This window comes from Hyla sarda, chromosome 2 (assembly GCF_029499605.1).
Source record: "Hyla sarda isolate aHylSar1 chromosome 2, aHylSar1.hap1, whole genome shotgun sequence".
NCBI lineage: Eukaryota > Metazoa > Chordata > Amphibia > Anura > Hylidae > Hyla > Hyla sarda.
The window spans coordinates 15,940,791-15,961,936 of NC_079190.1; the positions used below are offsets into that span (position 1 = coordinate 15,940,791).

The 21,146-nt window shown below is 42.7% G+C and overlaps 1 protein-coding gene across 1 annotated transcript in view; it reads left to right on the forward strand.

The window, feature by feature from the left end:
* The first annotated feature begins 6,412 nt into the window (after positions 1–6,412).
* FCHSD2 (FCH and double SH3 domains 2) overlaps positions 6,413–21,146 on the forward strand; it is a 154,268-nt gene continuing 139,534 nt past the window's right edge. Inside the window, 2 exon segments of the mRNA XM_056561230.1 lie at positions 6,413–6,532; positions 15,129–15,226. Coding sequence (XP_056417205.1) covers positions 6,497–6,532; positions 15,129–15,226 — 134 coding nt within the window. The 5' untranslated portion in view covers positions 6,413–6,496.

Sequence of the window (21,146 nt, forward strand, 5' to 3'; positions counted from 1 at the left end):
AGTAGCAGGGCCGAGGCTGTCGGGGTAGTAGCAGGGCCGAGGCTGTCGGGGTAGTAGCAGGGCCGAGGCTGTCGGGGTAGTAGCAGGGCCGGGGCTGTCGGGGCAGTAGCAGGGCCGGGGTTGTCGGGGCAGCAGGGCCGGGGCTGTCGGGGCAGCAGGGCCGGGGCTGTCGGGTCGGGGCAGCAGGGCCGGGGCAGCCGGGTCGGGGCAGCAGGGCCGGGGCAGCCGGGTCGGGGCAGCCGGGCCGGGGCAGCCGGGCCGGGGCAGCCGGGTCGGGGCAGCCGGGCCGGGGCAGCCGGGTCGGGGCAGCCGGGCCGGGGCAGCAGGGCCGGGGCAGCCGGGCCGGGGCAGCAGGGCCGGGGCAGCCGGGTCGGGGCAGCCGGGTCGGGGCAGCCGGGTCGGGGCAGCAGGGCCGGGGCAGCAGGGCCGGGGCAGCCGGGTCGGGGCAGCAGGGCCGGGGCAGCCGGGTCGGGGCAGCAGGGCCGGGGCAGCAGGGCCGGGGCAGCCGGGTCGGGGCAGCAGGGCCGGGGCAGCCGGGTCGGGGCAGCAGGGCCGAGGCTGTCGGGCATGCTGGGAGTTACAGTTTTGCAACAGCTGGAGGCACCCTCTTTTTTGGGAAATACTGGTCTATGTAGAGGACAGAAGCTTCTTCAGGGTCCTTTACAGAACACACAATGTCCTAAAAAAAAAGGAACATGGAGCCGCCCTCACCTGATGCCCAAAGGAGCAGCTAACCCTGGCACAGGTAAAGAGTACAGAACATGTAATACCTCCCTGTACTGTAGGGGGCGCTACCAGTCAGTGCATACACTTTAGGAATACAGGGGTTTTACCAGTGAAATATCCATTCTGATTAGTCGGTTCTTCCAGCCATTGACACATTTCACAGATTCCATAGCATTGTATGTTGAGTCTGGTTTCAAGTTACAATGGTCCAGAAAAGACCATTGTATGTTGAGGCCATTGTAATTTGAGGGATCACTGTGTATGTGTGTATGTATGTATGTGTGTATATATATATATATATATATATATATATATATATATATATAATGTATTCAGCGCACGCGGCAGGTACAGTCTATTTCTATCTCTTGGTGGAGCAGTGTAGATCTCTATGATAATGGAGGGTGTGCGATCGCTGCGGGTGAGGACGTCCCTGATACACGTTGTGCGGTGCGTGTGACACCTGAAAGGGGACAAAGATCAAATATATGGGGTCAGACCATGAAATCAATAGGTAAAAGATCTGGATATTAGTTTTATAGGGACAGAACGTTTATCCGGGGATTTATTCTGATGACCTGTTATGTGGCAATAGTTTTTTTTTATTTTTTTTGTCTTCCTCTGGATCAACACAGTAGGATCACAATTGGGATATAGATTAAGGGGGTACTCCAGTAGAAAGAAAAGTTTTCGTATGAACTGGTTCCAGAAAGTTCTACAGATATTTGTAAATTACTTCTATATTAAAATCTTAACCCTTCCAGTACTTATCAGCTGCTGTATACTCCAGAGGAAGTTGTGTAGTTCTTTCCAGTCTGGCCACAGTGCTCACTGCTGACACCTCTGTCCATGTCAGGAACTGTCCAGAGTACAAGAAAATCCCCATAACAAACCTCTCCGGCTCTGGACAGTTCCTGACAACAGAGAGCACTGTGGTCAGACTGGAAAGAACTACACAACTTCCTCTGGAGTATACAGCCTTCAGCTGTCTGGGCATGCTGGGTGTTGTAGTTTTGCAACAGCTGGAGGCGCACTGATTGGGAAACACTGCTCTACAAGGTAAACAGTTGGGACTCCAGACTGATCCATTTTGCCTGCACTGATACATTGTAACAAACTATCAGGACTGGAGTGATTTCTGCTCTCAGCTGAGAAGTGATACAATTGTATCCAGTCTAGACAATGCTCTGTGAGCTAAACATCCTGGACTCCAGACTGATACATTGTACATAGCTAGTCCTGCTCTCAGCTGAGAAGTGATACAATTGTATCCAGTATAGACAATGCTCTGTGAGCTAAACATCCTGGACTCCAGACTGATACATTGTACATAGCTAGTCCTGCTCTCAGCTGAGAAGTGATACAATTGTATCCAGTCTAGACAATGCTCTGTGAGCTAAACATCCTGGACTCCAGACTGATACATTGTACATAGCTAGTCCTGCTCTCAGCTGAGAAGTGATACAATTGTATCCAGTCTAGACAATGCTCTGTGAGCTGAATATCCTGGACTCCAGACTGATACATTGTACATAGCTAGTCCTGCTCTCAGCTGAGAAGTGATACAATTGTATCCAGTCTAGACAATGCTCTGTAAGCTAAACATCCTGGACTCCAGACTGATACATTGTACATAGCTAGTCCTGCTCTCAGCTGAGAAGTGATACAATTGTATCCAGTCTAGACAATGCTCTGTGAGCTAAACATCCTGGACTCCAGACTGATACATTGTACATAGCTATTCCTGCTCTTAGCTGAGAAGTGATACAATTGTATCCAGTCTAGACAATGCTCTGTGAGCTAAACATCCTGGACTCCAGACTGATACATTGTACATAGCTAGTCCTGCTCTCAGCTGAGAAGTGATACAATTGTATCCAGTCTAGACAATGCTCTGTGAACTAAACAGCCTGGACCAAGACTGATACTTTGTAACAAGCCAGGAGCTAAATGTTTTGCTCAATCACGATCTACAGCGGATACAATTGCGACAAACCCTCAGAATTATTAGGTCTGGATGTAAACAAGGATGATCCCATTTGTTGACAGCAAGCGGTGATCTTAGTAAAAGGCTGTTATACATATTAGGACAAGTTTACAAGTAAAATGTGCATGGTGTAAGGTGCGTCTGTTTTAATCCGCACCCGTGTAGCAGAGCCAGGAGGTGACATGATGGAGAGGAGTGTAAAGCGCGCCATGAATACCGCCATCTAGTGCACCACCCCCATCATGTCTCCTTCTTTAATCACTATTCCTGGTTCATCCTTATACTGCAGGTTCAGCAAAAAAACACTTTTCGCACTTATTTTGCCCATTAAAGGGGTACTCCGCCGGAAAACATTTTTTTTTTTAAACTCAACTGGTGCCAGCAGGTTAAACAGATTTGTAAATTACTTCTATTAAAAAATCTTAATCCTTCCAGTACTTATCAGCTGCTGTATGCTCCGCAGGAAGTTCTCTCTGCTGACACCTCTGTCCGTGTCAGGAACTGTCCAGAGCAGGAGAGGTTTCCTATGGGGATTTGCTCCTACTCCTGACAGTTCCTAAAATGGACAGAGGTGTCAGCGGAGAGCACTGTGGTCAGACAGAAAGGAAATTCGAACAGAAAAGAACTTCCTGTGGAGCATACAGCAGCTGATAAGTACTGGAAGGATTAAGATTTTTTAAATAGAAGTAATTTACAAATCTGTTTAAAGGGGTATTCCAGGAAAAAACTTTTTTTTAATATATCAACTGGCTCCAGAAAGTTAAACAGATTTGTAAATTACTTCTATTAAAAAAAATCTTAATCCTTTCAGTACTTATGAGCTTCTGAAGTTAAGGTTGTTCTTTTCTGTCTAAGTGCTCTCTGATGACACGTGTCTCGGGAACCGCCCAGTTTAGAAGCAAATCCCCATAGCAAACCTCTTCTAAACTGGGCGTTTCCCGAGACAGGTGTCATCAGAGAGGACTTAGACAGAAAAGAACAACCTTAACTTCAGAAGCTCATAAGTACTGAAAGGATTAAGATTTTTTAATAGAAGTAATTTACAAATCTGTTTAACTTTCTGGAGCCAGTTGATATTTAAAAAAAAAATAAAAAATAAAAAAAAGTTTTTTTCCTGGAATAACCCCTTTAACTTTCTGGCACCAGTTGATTTAAAAAAAAAAAATGATGTTTTCCAGCCGAGTACCCCTTTAAAATCAAAGGGAAAATTAAATCCGAAACGCGTTGTAAATGTAAAAAAAAAAAATTATATATATATATATATATATATATATATTGGGGGGTTTGTTTTATTTTTCTCGTGTTACTGTTTCTACTTGTATTGATCCTGCGCCCCACTGGACACTGCTACATTTGAGTATTGTGTCAGGTCGGTCCCAGCGGAGAGGTGTTTGTCATGTGGTTGCGCGGTGTTGTTTTTCCACAATGTGATAATTGTAGCGGTGAGGGGAGGACGCCATCTCGCTCTACCTGTAATTTCCTGCGTGTTCGGGGAAAAAAAAAAATAAGGAGCTATTTCTGGAAACCTTGACTGTGTCCCTGGTTACACCGCGCGCCGCTGTGCTGGATGAAAGGAGCGACTCATGACTGCGTAAGTGATAAGCGGCGCCCACCTGCCACGTAGTGTAGTGTATGCTTCAGATTCCGTCACCTGAGAAAACGACGCGCTAAGTGCTGCGCAACCGGTATAGTGGTGAGGTGTTTGCGCTATAGCATTCCGCAGTTTTCATAGTCTTAAATCGGTGTTTCCCAACCGCTTTTGCAAAACTACAACTCCCAGCATGCCCAGACAGCCTTCGGCTGTCTGGGCATGCAGGGAGTTGTAGTTTTGCAACAGCTGGAGGCACCCTGGTTTGCAAAAGACCTGAAAGCTTGTGCCCTCCTGATCTACACTAATACGACGCTAACTAACTCTTAGTTGCTGGTAACTGTTCCAGCCACTGACAGCAAGCGGAGATCTTGAGAATGAGGAATAGAAACAATGCGTTTCATTCGTTACAGGATGGTTGAGCGTTTCCCAACCAGGGCGCCTCCAGCTGTTGCAAAACTACAACTTCTCCCAGCATGCCTAGACCGCCAATGGCTGTCTGGGCATGCTGGGCATTTAGTTTTGCAACAGCTGGAGGCACCCTGGTTGGGAAATACTGTTTATTAATATATATTAAATATTATTTTATTTAGAATTAATATTATTATTTTATTATTTTTAGATACTGTGTGTGTGTGTGTATATATATATATATATATATATATATATATATATATATATATATATAATACAGTATATAAAAATAATAATAAATAATATTAAGGCATTATGTGTGTGTATATATAAAGTTAGAATTGTTTATTAATATATTATTTATTTTAATATTATTATTATAATTTTTTTATTTTGTCGGGGGTTTTCTAGATTTTGTTACATTTTTACTTGTTTGTTAATTTATTTTGTTTGGCTACATATGTTTGTTTCCTGTTTCCTGTTTGCTTGTACTGTCTTTTATTGCTTTATTTATTTACTGTCTTTTATTTATTGTTCTTGATGTGTTTTTTTTTTTTTAAAATATATTTCTGGACGTTCTAACACAACTAGATCGGATCCCTGAAAAATGTCAATGAAAAGCTGGATCTGTTCTGTGATTGGCTGATGATGTAGTATCTTTGTCTGAGCTGCTCTGTGATTGGCTGCTGTAGTATCTAGGTGTCTGAGCTGCTCTGTGATTGGCTGCTGTAATATCTAGGTGTCTGAGCTGCTCTGTGATTGGCTGCTGTAGTATCTAGGTGTCTGTGCTGCTCTGTGATTGGCTGCTGTACTATCTAGGTGTCTGTGCTGCTCTGTGATTGGCTGCTGTAATATCTAGGTGTCTGAGCTGCTCTGTGATTGGCTGCTGTAATATCTAGGTGTCTGTGCTGCTCTGTGATTGTCTGATGATGTAGTATCTAGGTGTCTGTGCTGCTCTGTAATTGGCTGCTGTTATATCTAGGTGTCTGTGCTGCTCTGTGATTGGCTGCTGTAATATCTAGGTATCTGTGCTGCTCTGTGATTGGCTGCGGTAGTATCTAGGTGTCTGTGCTGCTCTGTGATTGGCTGCTGTAATATCTAGGTGTCTGAGCTGCTCTGTGATTGGCTGCTGTAATATCTAGGTGTCTGAGCTGCTCTGATTGGCTGCTGTAATATCTAGGTGTCTGAGCTGCTCTGATTGGCTGGATCTGCCTTAAATTATAGGAGGAAAGAGCATTGTAAAGTACATTGGGGGAGATTTATCAAAACCTCTGCTGAGGAAAAGTACCCCAGTTGCCCATAGCAACCAATCAGAGTGCTTCTTTCATTTTTATCAAGGCCTCTGCAAAATGAAAGAAGAGATCTGATTGGTTGCTATGGGCAACTGGGCAACTTTTCCTCTCCACAGTATTTGATAAATCTCCCCCATTGGCCCCAGATCTAGAAGTAATAATGTCAGTGTGGGTTGGGTTGGGGTTCCTCTCATCACATGGCTCTATAGTAGCCCCCCCCCCCCCATTTATTACGATCTGTACTATCTGGGATATATTCCCCTGCGAGTTGTGAAATTTCTTGTTATTATTTTGAGGAACTTTTTACATTGTCTTCAGTGTAAGATTTGGGGAAATTTTGTCCTAATAACAGAGGAGTCAATTGTCTGATCATATATAACTTCTCCAAGTACCGAGAACATGGGGGGAGGGGGGGATAGTTCTGTCCTTAATAGAAGGGATGACTGCAGAACCCGTCCACTTCACGGAACGTCTCTGAGTCTAAACATCATGGAGTTATTGGTGTCTTGGATGGAGATGGCTGGGGTAGGTGAGGAGTTCAATGGTGGGTTATACAGATTGTAAGGAACAACTTGTGTGAGCTGCACTCACTATTCTGCTGGTGAGGTCACTGTGTACATACATTACATTACTTATCCTGTACTGATCCTGAATTATATCCTGTATTATACTCCAGAGCTGTACTCACTATTCTGCTGGTGGGGTCACTGTGTACATACATTACATTACTTATCCTGTACTGATCCTGAGTTATATCCTGTATTATACCCCAGAGCTGTACTCACTATTCTGCTGGTGAGGTCACTGTGTACATACATTACATTACTTATCCTGTACTGATCCTGAGTTATATCCTGTATTATACTCCAGAGCTGTACTCACTATTCTGCTGGTGAGGTCACAGTGTACATACATTACATTACTTATCCTGTACTGATCCTGAGTTATATCCTGTATTATACTCCAGAGCTGTACTCACTATTCTGCTGGTGAGGTCACTGTGTACATACATTACATTACTTATCCTGTACTGATCCTGAGTTATATCCTGTATTATACTCCAGAGCTGTACTCACTATTCTGCTGGTGAGGTCACTGTGTACATACATTACATTACTTATCCTGTACTGATCCTGAGCTATATCCTGTATTATACTCCAGAGCTGTACTCACTATTCTGCTGGTGGGGTCACTGTGTACATACATTACATTACTTATCCTGTACTGATCCTGAGTTATATCCTGTATTATACCCCAGAGCTGTACTCACTATTCAGCTGGTGAGGTCACTGTGTACATACATTACATTACTTATCCTGTACTGATCCTGAGCTATATCCTGTATTATACTCCAGAGCTGTACTCTCTATTCTGCTGGTGGGGTCACTGTGTACATTACATTACTTATCCTGTACTGATCCTGAGTTATATCCTGTATTATACTCCAGAGCTGTACTCACTATTCTGCTGGTGAGGTCACTGTGTACATACATTACATTACTTATCCTGTACTGATCCTGAGTTATATCCTGTATTATACCCCAGAGCTGTACTCACTATTCTGCTGGTGAGGTCACTGTGTACATACATTACATTACTTATCCTGTACTGATCCTGAGTTATATCCTGTATTATACTCCAGAGCTGTACTCACTATTCTGCTGGTGAGGTCACTGTGTACATACATTACATTACTTATCCTGTACTGATCCTGAGCTATATCCTGTATTATACTCCAGAGCTGTACTCACTATTCTGCTGGTGGGGTCACTGTGTACATACATTACATTACTTATCCTGTACTGATCCTGAGTTATATCCTGTATTATACCCCAGAGCTGTACTCACTATTCAGCTGGTGAGGTCACTGTGTACATACATTACATTACTTATCCTGTACTGATCCTGAGCTATATCCTGTATTATACTCCAGAGCTGTACTCTCTATTCTGCTGGTGGGGTCACTGTGTACATTACATTACTTATCCTGTACTGATCCTGAGTTATATCCTGTATTATACTCCAGAGCTGTACTCACTATTCTGCTGGTGAGGTCACTGTGTACATACATTACATTACTTATCCTGTACTGATCCTGAGTTATATCCTGTATTATACCCCAGAGCTGTACTCACTATTCTGCTGGTGAGGTCACTGTGTACATACATTACATTACTTATCCTGTACTGATCCTGAGTTATATCCTGTATTATACAGTACTGTCCCAGTTAGTTAACACTGTTCTAATTGAAGTTAATAGAAAGGTTTAACCCATCAAATCATTAAATAAAGCCGCCACTACAGATTTGGGAAAGAAGTGATGCATAAAAATGTATATATATATTTATATTCACACATTTTAGATTTTTTTATTTTATTTTTTGCAAATTTGTCGCTGCCTATTTACACACAGTTACGCTGAAGGTTTTTACCAATTTTGTTGAAACTTGTCCTGTGAAAGCAGGCATAGGCTATGGTCAGCTCTCCTACCAGTACCCTTCCCAGAGCTGCTGCAGAACATTTCATTACACAGCAGACTACACTGTAGTCAGTAGATCTGCAGCACCTGCTGTTATCATTACCTTCCTGCTCCTCTGCCTGTGGCAGCATGCTGTAACCGGACCTCATTCTCCTTAAATGTCCTAAAGAGATCTATAGCTATCTTTAGAATCTCTGTGTGTGTCTCTATGACAGGTAGATGGTAATGTAGCTGTAGGGGCTGGTCTGAAGTCATGACATCACTTGGGGGTGGGGCTTGAGCTGCTAAATCAACATTACACTGACAATGAGAGGACTACATAACTTCCTGTCAGGAGAGAGGGAGGAGCTGGGCAGCTGCTCTGACAACACCACACTGGCAATGAGAGGACTACACAACTTCCTGTCAGGAGAGAGGGAGGAGTTGGGCAGCTGCTCAGACAACACTGCACAGACAATGAGAGGGCTACACAACTTCTTGTCAGCGGTGAATCACACAAAAGCACTGAAACCAGACCCATTTTTAATAACACTATATTAGTACGTTACGTATCTTGGGGTGACTTTTCTATTTAAGTACAATATTCCAGTACCAGATTAACTCATTAAAGGAGTACTCCGATGCTAGTATTTTTTTTTTTTTTTTTTTTTAGGGCAAACATTGTAAATTACTTACCTTATCCATATGGCTCTTTTCCTGGTCTTCTCCCGCATTTCTCCGACCGGAAGCTGGCTCCTTTTTTCTTCAATCTATGACGCTCGACCGCTGTTTCTTCTGCACCGCCGCCATCTTAGCCCAGTGACTCCTCGCTCCCATGAGTCACTGCGGGCTCTGCCAGCCTCCTAGTCCCGAGTCGGCTACTCCCCCCCCCCCCCCCCTCACTAATATATTCATATATTCGCAGAGCTGAGCTGCCATAGGCTCTGCTCTGCAAACACCTATCCCTGCGCTGCCATCCAATCAGCGCTTACGTTCTGCGCATGCGCAATCCTCCCTATGGTCAAACTACATGTAGAATTTCCTGAGCCAATGAGAACGCTTCAATTTACATTTGCGTGTATGTATGTGTATATATATATATATATATATATATATATATATATATATATATATATAGTGAAATGCGGCTTACATCATGGGGAAAACTACATGTCACAGCATGCCCGTAAAGTAATTTACTTTACGGGCATGCCAGGACTTGTACTTTTAAAACTAAGGGAAAAATGCTAATTGGGGAACTAAAAGAGAAAGGGGGTATGTGTTTTTATTTATTTTACCATGATGGGATGGTGATTGGTGCACTACGCCTGCTTCCTCGGCACGCTGCTGCTCCGGCACTACAGTATCTAGCGATGTAAGCTTTACGTGCTCACATCGCTAGATGAAGCGTGCGCATGCAGCGGAGGGCGAAAGCTCATTGGAGCTCAGCGACCATGTGAAGAGGACGTATTTTCTGAGGAGGGGATCGGGAAATTGGAGGGAGCTGAGGGGGCATGAATTATTATAATTTCAAGAGGGGGCCGAGCAAGGGAGCTACAGGGGGAGGGCAGGAGCTCTCCGGATGTCAGGAGCGGGCATGCTGGGAGATGTAGTTTTTCACAGCGCGGGCCAGGAAAAGAACCCGGAAGTAGTAGAAACTTCGGGCGGCCATAAGAGGAGAACGGCTGGGCCATTTAACATGATTGAGGGGTCGTTGGGAAGGTAAGTAAATAAAAAAATGTTTATATATCAACTGGCTCCGGAAAGTTAAACAGATTTGTTAATTACTTCTATTAAAAAATCTTAATCCTTCCAATAGTTATTTGCTTCTGAAGTTGAGTTGTTGTTTTCTGTCTAACTGCTCTGTGATGACTCGCGTCCCGGGAGCTGTGCAGTTCCTATGGAGATATTCTCCCATCATGCACAGCTCCCGGGACGTGACATCATCATTGAGCAGTTAGACAGAAAACTTCAGAAGCTAATAACTATTGGAAGGATTAAGATTTTTTAATAGAAGTAAATTACAAATCTGTTTAACTTTCCGGAGCAAGTTGATATAGATATAGATATAGATATATATATATATATATATATATATATATCTATAAGTTTTGGCCTGGAATACCCCTTTAAATGGGCTACATTGTGGCGTGTTTTATTTTTATTTTATATTTTATTTTTTTGGTGGTGCATCGGAGTACTCCTTTAAAGTCTTCCCCTCTGGTCAATTTTTAAGCAGATTTTGTAAATCTCCTCCATTTTGCAAAAGTTACGGATTTCTCATGAGGGAAGTTCAAAGCGTATCATCCGCCGCGTGTGGCTGTGGGCAACGGCGCCGAATAATGCCAAGTGGCAGCCATTATAGTCAGACAGTAGAGGGTATAATGTAATTGTGTGCGGTGCAGGATGAGTAAAACACTGTAACGCAATATATATGTCCCGTACAATACTACTATATGGTGATAATATAACAGTGCACTTTTATAACGTCCCCTCCCCCACCTGCAGTAGCGGGAGATTTATATCGCTTTTTTTTTTGGTCTTTCCATGTTTTATCGCTCGGTTATTCCGACGTTACATCTCCTTCGCAGGTTTTCTAACCTAGACTCAGATAACAGAGGCCGCAGCTGGAGTTTCGTTTCTTTGGATGAGTCACTTTGCTTTCTATTTCCCACCTGCTCGTGTGACACTGATGCAGACACGTTTCCTTTCCGCTCCGTGCAGGTGACGTGGAGGTTGGACGATGTCTATAGCCGGAGGGGACATTGAGGTGTTCCTCTATGAAGTCGTAGACTCTAGTCACACCCAAAGCTGTTCCTGCTACCGGGGGCACTACTGGAGCTCCGTTGCACGGTTTAGGCATTTGGCAGCTTCATGGACTCCAGTCACATTCAATGTTGCATTCAGAATTCTGTTGCTATAGCTGTTGCAAAACTACAACTCCCAGCATGTCCGGGCATGCTGGGAGTTGTAGTTTTGCAGCTGTTGGAGGGACAGGTGTCAAAGAAAAGATCAATTCCAACCCTGCTTAGATACCTTCACCCCCCCCCCCCCCCCCTTACATTGAGTCCATCAGCACCAGTATGGCCCCATAATCCGGCACTGTGTTACCAGCTTTAACATTCGGACCTTTAGGAAAACCCAAGTGTCGGATGTCTGCCGGTGACTTAAGTCGTCTTAAGGACTTTCACCCGCAGTGTAACCTGAGAATTTTTTTTTTGTCTGCACTGTTTGACGTCAGCCTGGGTGAGGTACGTCGACGACGTTCCACTTTCTCCTAAGCTTGGAATAGACTGTTTGCACGTTTAAAGGGGTACTCCGGTGGAAAACTTTTTTTTTATTTTTTTTTTTAATCAACTGTTGCCAGAAAGTTAAACAGATTTGTAAATTACTTCTGTTAAAATATATTAATCCTTCCAGTACTTATTAGCTGCTGAATACTACAGAGGAAATTCTTTTCTTTTTGGAACACAGTGCTCTCTGCTGACATCATGACCACAATGCTCTCTGCTGACTTCATGACCACAGTGCTCTCTGCTGACATCATGACCACAGTGCTCTCTGCTGACATCATGACCACAGTGCTCTCTGCTGACATCATGACCACAGTGCTCTCTGCTGACATCATGACCACAGTGCTCTCTGCTGACCTCATGACCACAGTGCTCTCTGCTGACCTCATGACCACAGTGCTCTCTGCTGACCTCATGACCACAGTGCTCTCTGCTGACATCTCTGCCCATTTTAAGAACTGTCCAAAGTAGGAGAAAATCCCCTTAGCAAACATATGCTGCTCTGGACAGTTCCTAAAATGGACAGAGATCTCAGCAGAGAGCACTGTGGTCAGGATGTCAGCAGAGAGCACTGTGTTCCAAAAGGAAAAGAATTTCCTATGTAGTGTTCAGCAGCTATAAAGTACTGGAAGGATTAACTTTTTTTAATAGAAGTAGTTTTACAAATTTGTTTAACTTTCTGCCACCTGTTGATATAAAAAAAATAAAAATAAAATAAAGTTTTCCACCGGAGTACCCCTTTAACGTCGAAGACGACAGGGATTAAAAGCGGATTTAGCCCTTACTACTTCTTATAGAAATTTTTAAAAAAAATTCCCCTCAAAATTCTCAAAAAATACATGTTTTAACATTTGCGAAATTTGCGTATGACCGCGGCGAAAAGTTGCCAATATTTGGACTTTCCTTACAGCACCTGCAGAAGGATGAATTGTTCTGTTTTGTCAATTTTTTTGTCTTTTAGCTTTTGTTAAAGGTAGATTGAGGGGGTTATAATTATTGACTGGCTGTTTTAAATCAGTATATTATACTGATGGAGACTAGATAGGCAGATTGATACAACTACGGACTGGCTGTTGTGTATGTTTCTTTCAATAAATAAAATATTTATTCATATGACGCAAACAGATCCCATAGAACTTTAGAATAACCAAATAGCTCTTATACTGCAATAGACAAGATAGGCAGGTTGCTACAACTGGCTGTTATGTGTATGTTTACTTAACAAAATAATATTAATAATAATATTTCTTTAACAGATTCCATAGCTTTTTAAAATTGAGGGTACAAATAATATATGGAGTGTAATAACTGAATAGCCCTTTTGTACTGCAGTAGACAAGATAGGCAGGTTGATACAACTAGCTGTTACTTGTATGTTTACTTAACTAATTAATTATTATTTATTAATAATAATAATTATTTTTATGTATTTGGTGCCAACAGGACCTGTAGCACTTTATGATTTTGAGGGTACAAATAGTATATGGGGTATAACCGTATAGCTCTTTTGTACTGCGGTAGACAAGATATGCAGGTTGATACAACTAGCTATTTTCTGTATGTTTACTTACGTTAATAATAATTCATATTCATTTCATAGTATATTGGTATAATAATTGAATAGCTCTTTTGTACTGCTGGAGACTGGATAGGCAGGGTGACACAGCCGTGAACTGAGTGACCTTAGGACGATCACCAAACTGTTAGTACAGTGTGAGGTTCTAAGAAATTATTGATAAGCGTGAGATTGCACTATGTTAACCATGTAGTGCTTGTTGGAAAATGACTTATGGCCTGTGATGAGGACTTATTGGCTCCAATGGCTCTGAATAAATCTGTTTTACGACAAGATACTAGATAGGCAGGTTGACACAATTGTGGACTGAGTGCCATCAGGATGGTCATCACACTATCACTAGAGTGTGAAATATAGTGATTAACCAACTGTTTCTGAACATGTTATGTCGTGCTGCTGAAGACCAGATAGGCAGGTTGACACACCAGTGGACTGAATTGTTATCTTGATGTGTGTAACCATATATTCTAGGCTGAAAATCCAGGTAAAACTCTACAGTAGGAGACTAGATAGGAAGGTTGATGCAATTTTAGACTGTACATCCTTTGTATGCTCATACCATTATCAAGAGTTAAAAGTTGTCATTTTTAAATGCCTTTTTGGCATTAAATACATTTCTTACTGCAGGAGACTAAATAGGCAGGTTGACACAACAATGAATTCAATGTATCTGGGTGTTTATCCAAGTATTGAGTTGTACACATCTAGGGTATATTCAGTCAACTGTTGTGTCAACCTGCCTGTTTAGTCTCCTGCAGAACAATACAGGTAAGCAATTAATATCCTGCTGTCACTAGAATACGTCTATTGTGCTGCAGGAGATTAGATAGGCAGGTTAATATAACTGTGGGCTGAATATCCTCAGCATGTTCATCCCTCTAGAGCAGTGTTTTTGTTTTGTTTTTCCAATCAGTGTGTCTCCAGCTGTTGCCAAACTACAACTCCCAGCATGCCCGGACAGCCAAAGGCTGTCCGGGCGTGCTGGGAGTTGTAGTTTGGCAACAGCTGGAGACACACTGATTGGAAAACACTGCACTAGAGTAAAGTATAGGATTATGATCACTGAAATTCTCTTTGGCTCTGAATGCCTTTGTTATACTGCTGAAGACTAGATAGGCAGGTTGACACAACAATTGATTGAATTTATCTGTGCACCTATGCTGCTATCATGCAAGTATTGCGTTGTACACATTTAGGTAATCTTCATTCCACTGTTGTGTTAACCTGCCTGTTTAGTCTCCTGCAGTGCAATACAGGTATACAGTAAATATCCTGCTGTCACTAGAATACCTTTGTTGTACTGCTGGAGACTAGATAGGCAGGCTGATGCATCAGTGGACTAGATTTTACCTGGATATTCATCCCAGTATTATTAGTGAGGTTATGTTAGTGTGTGTGGTTATCATGACTGAATAGCAGCCCATTTATATTGCTGGAAACTAGATAGGCAAGATATTACCTCTGAGGAATGCAGAAGACTATATTAAGTCACAAGAGACCTGCAACTGCCATACAGACCTATCTTGCTGCGCTGCCTATACATTGAAATATGTGTGAGTGTGTGTGTGTGTGTATATATATATATGTATATATATATTAAAAATAACAATTATTATAATAATAAATAATCATAATAATAAATAAAAATTATTATTTTTATTTATTATGCTTATTATTATTTTTTTATATTTTATTATTAATAATAATATGAATAATAAAAAAAAATATATATTTTTTTTATGTTTAATGTAATTTCCTTTTTTTTTATAATTTTTTTTAATTTTTTTATTTTAGGTGAAAGTTACACAAGAGCTGAAAAACATTCAGGCCGAACAGATGACTAAGCTGCAAGCCAAGCATCAGGCAGAATGTGATCTCCTCGAAGATATGAGGTAAGACGTTTTTTTCCAGCTCGGCCTCGCTGAATTCCCGTCCTGTTTGCTCTCTGCCTCCCTCCTCCTCCTCCTCCTCTTTATTTTGGAAGAACAGTTGGTTTTAAGCAAAACTCCAGGAACTGTCAATGGAATTTCCTCTCGTCCTTCCTGTCCGTGGCGCGGAGCTGTCACACAGCTGGAAAAAGTAGACGTAAGGAGCGAGCAGACGTAGAGTTAAAGCGGTAGTGTCCTTAATTCTGGTCAATCTTAACTGGGCTATTTGAGTCATCTGTTTTTTTTAGATAACTTTAAAACATTCTTACAGAAACAGCGCCACTCCTGTCCTTGGGTTGGGTCTGGTATTGCAGTTTAGTTCTATTTATTTCAAAGGAGATGAACAGCAATACCAGACTCGGCCTGTGTACTGGTGGGGGCTCTGTTTCTAGTAGAATATGGTCTGGTACTTTGTGTATATGTATCGGCTATGGAGACATGTCGCCTATAGGGGTCCTGGGGAAGGAATAATTCAGCACTGGTTTCTTTTCCATAACTGGCTTCATCATGGGTAAGAAGCTATTTGGTTTGTTTGAGTCATCAAAAGAACTTAAATTAAGTCTGTTCATTGTTCCTGCATCAAATGTAGAGTTCCCTGAACCATGGGCACTATACCAATAAATAATAACACTATGACCTCACCAGCAGAATAGTGAGTACAGCTCTGGAGTATAATACAGGATATAACTCAGGGTCAGTACAGGATAAGTAATGTAATGTATGTACACAGTGACCTCACCAGCAGAATAGTGAGTACAGCTCTGGAGTATAATACAGGATATAACTCAGGATCAGTACAGGACAAGTAATGTTTGTACACAGTGACTCCACCAGCAGAATAGTGAGTACAGCTCTGGAGTATAATACAGGATATAACGCAGGATCAGTACAGGATAAGTAATGTAATGTATGTACACAGTGACCTCACCAGCAGAATAGTGAGTACAGCTCTGGAGTATAATACAGGATATAACTCAGGATCAGTACAGGATAAGTAATGTAATGTATGTACACAGTGATCTCACCAGCAGAATAGTGAGTACAGCTCTGGAGTATAATACAGGATATAACTCAGGATCAGTACAGGATAAGTAATGTAATGTATGTACACAGTGACCCCACCAGCTGAATAGTGAGTACAGCTCTGGAGTATAATACAGGATATAACTCAGGATCAGTACATGATAAGTAATGTAATGTATGTACACAGTGACCCCACCAGCAGAATAGTGAGTACAGCTCTGGAGTATAATACAGGATATAACCCAGGATCAGTACATGATAAGTAATGTAATGTATGTACACAGTGACCCCACCAGCAGAATAGTGAGTACAGCTCTGGAGTATAATACAGGATATAACCCAGGATCAGTACAGGATAAGTAATGTAATGTATGTACACAGTGATCTCACCAGCAGAATAGTGAGTACAGCTCTGGAGTATAATACAGGATATAACTCAGGATCAGTACAGGATAAGTAATGTAATGTATGTACACAGTGATCTCACCAGCAGAATAGTGAGTACAGCTCTGGAGTATAATACAGGATATAACTCAGGATCAGTACAGGATAAGTAATGTAATGTATGTACACAGTGATCTCACCAGCAGAATAGTGAGTGCAGCTCTGGAGTATAATACAGGATATAACTCAGGATCAGTACAGGATAAGTAATGTATGTACACAGTGACCCCACCAGCAGAATAGTGAGTACAGCTCCAGAATATAATACAGGATATAACTCAGGATCAGTACAGGATAAGTAATGTATGTACACAGTGACCTCACCAGCAGAATAGTGAGTGCAGCTCTGGAGTATAATACAGGATATAACTCAGGATCAGTACAGGATAAGTAATGTATGTACACAGTGACCCCACCAGCAGAATAGTGAGTGCAGCTCTGGAGTATAATACAGGATATAACTCAGGATCAGTACAGGATAAGTAATGTATGTACACAGTGACCTCACCAGCAGAATAGTGAGTGCAGCTCTGGAGTATAATACAGGATATAACTCAGGATCAGTACAGGATAAGTAATGTATGTGCACAGTGACCTCACCAGCAGAATAGTGAGTGCAGCTCTGGAGTATAATACAGGATATAACTCAGGATCAGTACAGGATAAGTAATGTAATGTATGTACACAGTGACCTCACCAGCAGAATAGTGAGTACAGCTCTGGAGTATAATACAGGATATAACTCAGGATCAGTACAGGATAAGTAATGTAATGTATGTACACATGACTCCACCAGCAGAATAGTGAGTGCAGATCTGGAATATAATACAGAATATAACTCATGTGAGATTTTGTATGCAGAGTAGAATCTGGATTGCTCCAGTATCCTCTTACTGATGCTGGTGTGGTCAGGTTTGGGCTGCTGCACTGTTACTTTGTCCCTTATCTTCAGAGATCTCATTATTATCGTCAGTAAGTTTTCTTATCTGTGACAAATTATTGGTACAAATTAATGGTGCAGCATCTGTGTAAATACGGATCTGATCACGGCGTCTTCTCAGTTTGGACATTGGCCAGGGTACACATTCATCCCTTAGGACGGAACATGTTAGTCTTTGGAGTGGTGGGGATACTGTGATATGGGAATTAGGTTTTATAGCTGGTAGTAAAGCTTATCTAGTGTATAATCCTTCCGTATCTTAAACGACTGTTCTTTCAGTAAAGTAATGAGCCGAGACGACGCGTTAATAATGAACCGGAAAAAAAAATGTGCGTTCAGTAATAAGGATCTTTTATAACGCATCGGACTCCTAATAAGTGATTATTTCAGTATTAATGGATTCTTGGATCCACAAGGAAATTAACTCACCAGATTGTAGCTGTACATGCCATTGGTCTTTGGAACGTTTGATGGCTGCCATGGTCAGTCTTTATGTAGATTTTGTGTTCATGCACCAGGAGGCTCAGCATGAACAGGACAATAGGTTAATTCATGGTTTTCCAAACTTTTCATGTTGGTGACATTGTTGGTTTCATGTTGGTGACATTGTTGGTTTCATGTTGGTGACATTGTTGGTTTCATGTTGGTGACTTTGTTGGTTTCATGTTGGTGACTTTGTTGGTGACATTGTTGGTTTCATGTTGGTGACATTGTTGGTTTCATGTTGGTGACATTGTTGGTTTCATGTCGGTGACATTGTTGGTTTCATGTTGGTGACATTGTTGGTTTCATGTTGGTGACATTGTTGGTTTCATGTCGGTGACATTGTTGGTTTCATGTTGGTGACATTGTTGGTTTCATGTTGGTGACATTGTTGGTGACATTGTTGGTTTCATGTTGGTGACATTGTTGGTTTCATGTTGGTGACATTGTTGGTTTCATGTTGGTGACATTGTTGGTGACATTGTTGGTTTCATGTTGGTGACATTGTTGGTTTCATGTTGGTGACATTGTTGGTTTCATGTTGGTGACATTGTTGGTGACATTGTTGGTTTCATGTCGGTGACATTGTTGGTTTCATGTCGGTGACATTGTTGGTTTCATGTTGGTGACATCCTTTTTATACGTGCATAGTTTGGTGGCATACTCCTCTCCATACCGCCAGTTGAATGTATTGTGCCGCTCGTTCTACGACGCACAACGTAATAGCAGTATTAACATAACAAATGTGGCTGCTTCTCCCCGCCATATTATTCTCCCCATTGATCACCCTCTTCACCTCCCTTGTCCAACTTTACCCCCCCTCCTCTGAGTTATTTCATTACCCCCCCTTTGATAACCCCCGTGTTACTTTATTCTCCCCCTTGATACCTAGCTATGCCACTTCACCCCCCCTCTTGATACCCCCCCTGTACCAATTCATTTACTCCTTGTGCCACTTCATCACCCCTGTGCCACTTTATTCCCACCTGTGCCACCTTATTCTCCTCCTTTATACCCAACTGTACCAGTTTATTCCCCCCTGTGCCACTTCATCCCCCTATGACCCTTGATTCCCTACCACTTCATTCTCCTACTTGTTCCCCAGCTGTGCCATTTAATCCCCCATTGACCCCCTTTGTCACTTCATCACACCTGTGCCTCTTCATTCAAACCCTGTGCCACTCCCCCACTTGTTCCCTACCTGTGCCACTCTCTCCCCTTGTTCACCACCCCTGTACCACTTCATATGCCACTTCATTCTCCCCCTTGATCCCACACTGTGCCACTTTAGTTCTCCCTGTGTGTCTTCATTCCCCACCTGTGGCACTTCATTCCCCACCTGTGCCACTTCATTCACCCTCTTGTTCCCCAGCTGTGCCACTTCATTCTCCCACTTGTTCCTGAACTGTGCCACTTCATTCCCTATTGTACCACTTTATTCCCCCCTTGTTCACCACCCCTGTGCCACTTCATTCTCCCCCTTGATCCCACGCTGTGCCACTTTATTTCCCCCTGTGCCATTTCATTCTCACCTGGCCTCATTCTTGTTGTGGCAGGCTCAGGTGCAGGGACGGCAGGTCTGGCACACCATGTCCTCCTGCGCGGTACTGATAAGTGATTTCCTCCCACTTCGCTCTTTGGTGCAACGTCAGGGGTGTCATTCGTCAGTCCCAGCAGCCACCGCTACTCACTGATTTAAAGTGGCCACTCCGTCGGCTGCTTGTTCTAGATTAGTAGCATGGGCCATGACCACTGAAGAATGGCGACCAGTGGCAGCTGTGGGACGGGGCTGGGCACTGCCGCCAACACACTTATGTCACAGCACCCAGTTTGGAAAGCCCTGGGTTAATGTATTATTGTAAGAGGACGGTGCGTGATGGTCAGTAGAGAAGATGTCATAATAGTAAAAAAAAAAAATTCCGAAGGTTGCAAAAGAGAGGACTTTGAGAGTATCCCAAGGTTGCATTTCTGCGATGGGTGTGGGAACATAACTGGAATCGGGCTGACCGCTGGGGGAGGTAATTTCGTTATGATGCTGTTTTCCAACCAGGGTGCCTCCAGCTGCTGCAAAACTACATCTCCCAGCATGCCCGGACAGCCGTTGGTTGTCCGGGCATGCTGGGAGTTGTAGTTTTGCCACAGCTGGAGGCACCCTGGTTGGAAAACACCACCTTACAATGTCGATAGCTCTTCTTTATGACCATCCCTTCTCATGTGTTGAGTGGGGGTCACTACTCCTAGACCGCCATTCCCTTTTGGGCTACATCTGTAAGAAAGTATGGCCGTGCTTTGCCTTTCCATGTATAAATATGAGAAGACGTTCTTCGGTCGGATACATTTTTTGCATTCCAGAAATCTGAACATAATTACGTCCGCCTGTGCCTTTTATTTTTCTGGAATTTTCCATAATATCTCGTTGCAATCATTAGCAGCCCTGATATTGGGCCGGGTGCCTGAAATGACTTTGTGGGTGGCCGCAGGGTGTCATGGGTTGGTCATGGTATGGTTTAGCATCCTATGTCTGGTGTCTTAGTCACACGACCCTACATTATGTACTGACCCCATGGATGGCTTTAAGGCTGCATATATAGTCGCATGACCAGATAATACACAGGGTGCCATATAGGCAGTATATCTAGTCACATGACCAAATGATGCGTAGGGTGCCTTTATAGGTTGTATGTGTAGCCAGATGTTCAGATGAGGCACAGGGTTTCTGTGGGGGCCTTATAAGCTGTATATACAGTCACATGACCAGATAATACGCAGGGTCCTTGTGGGTACTTTGTAGCCTCTATATACAATCACATGACCAGATGATACACTGGGTCCCTGTGGGTACTTTGTAGACTGTATATACAGTCACATGACCAGATAATACGCAGGGTCCCTGTGGGCACTTTTGTGGTAGGCCTCTGGGGTAGGGGTAGTGTAGTCAGGGTTTTGCTTCAGTATATCAGGGGTTAAGGTTAACCCTATTGTTCGTGACGCCAG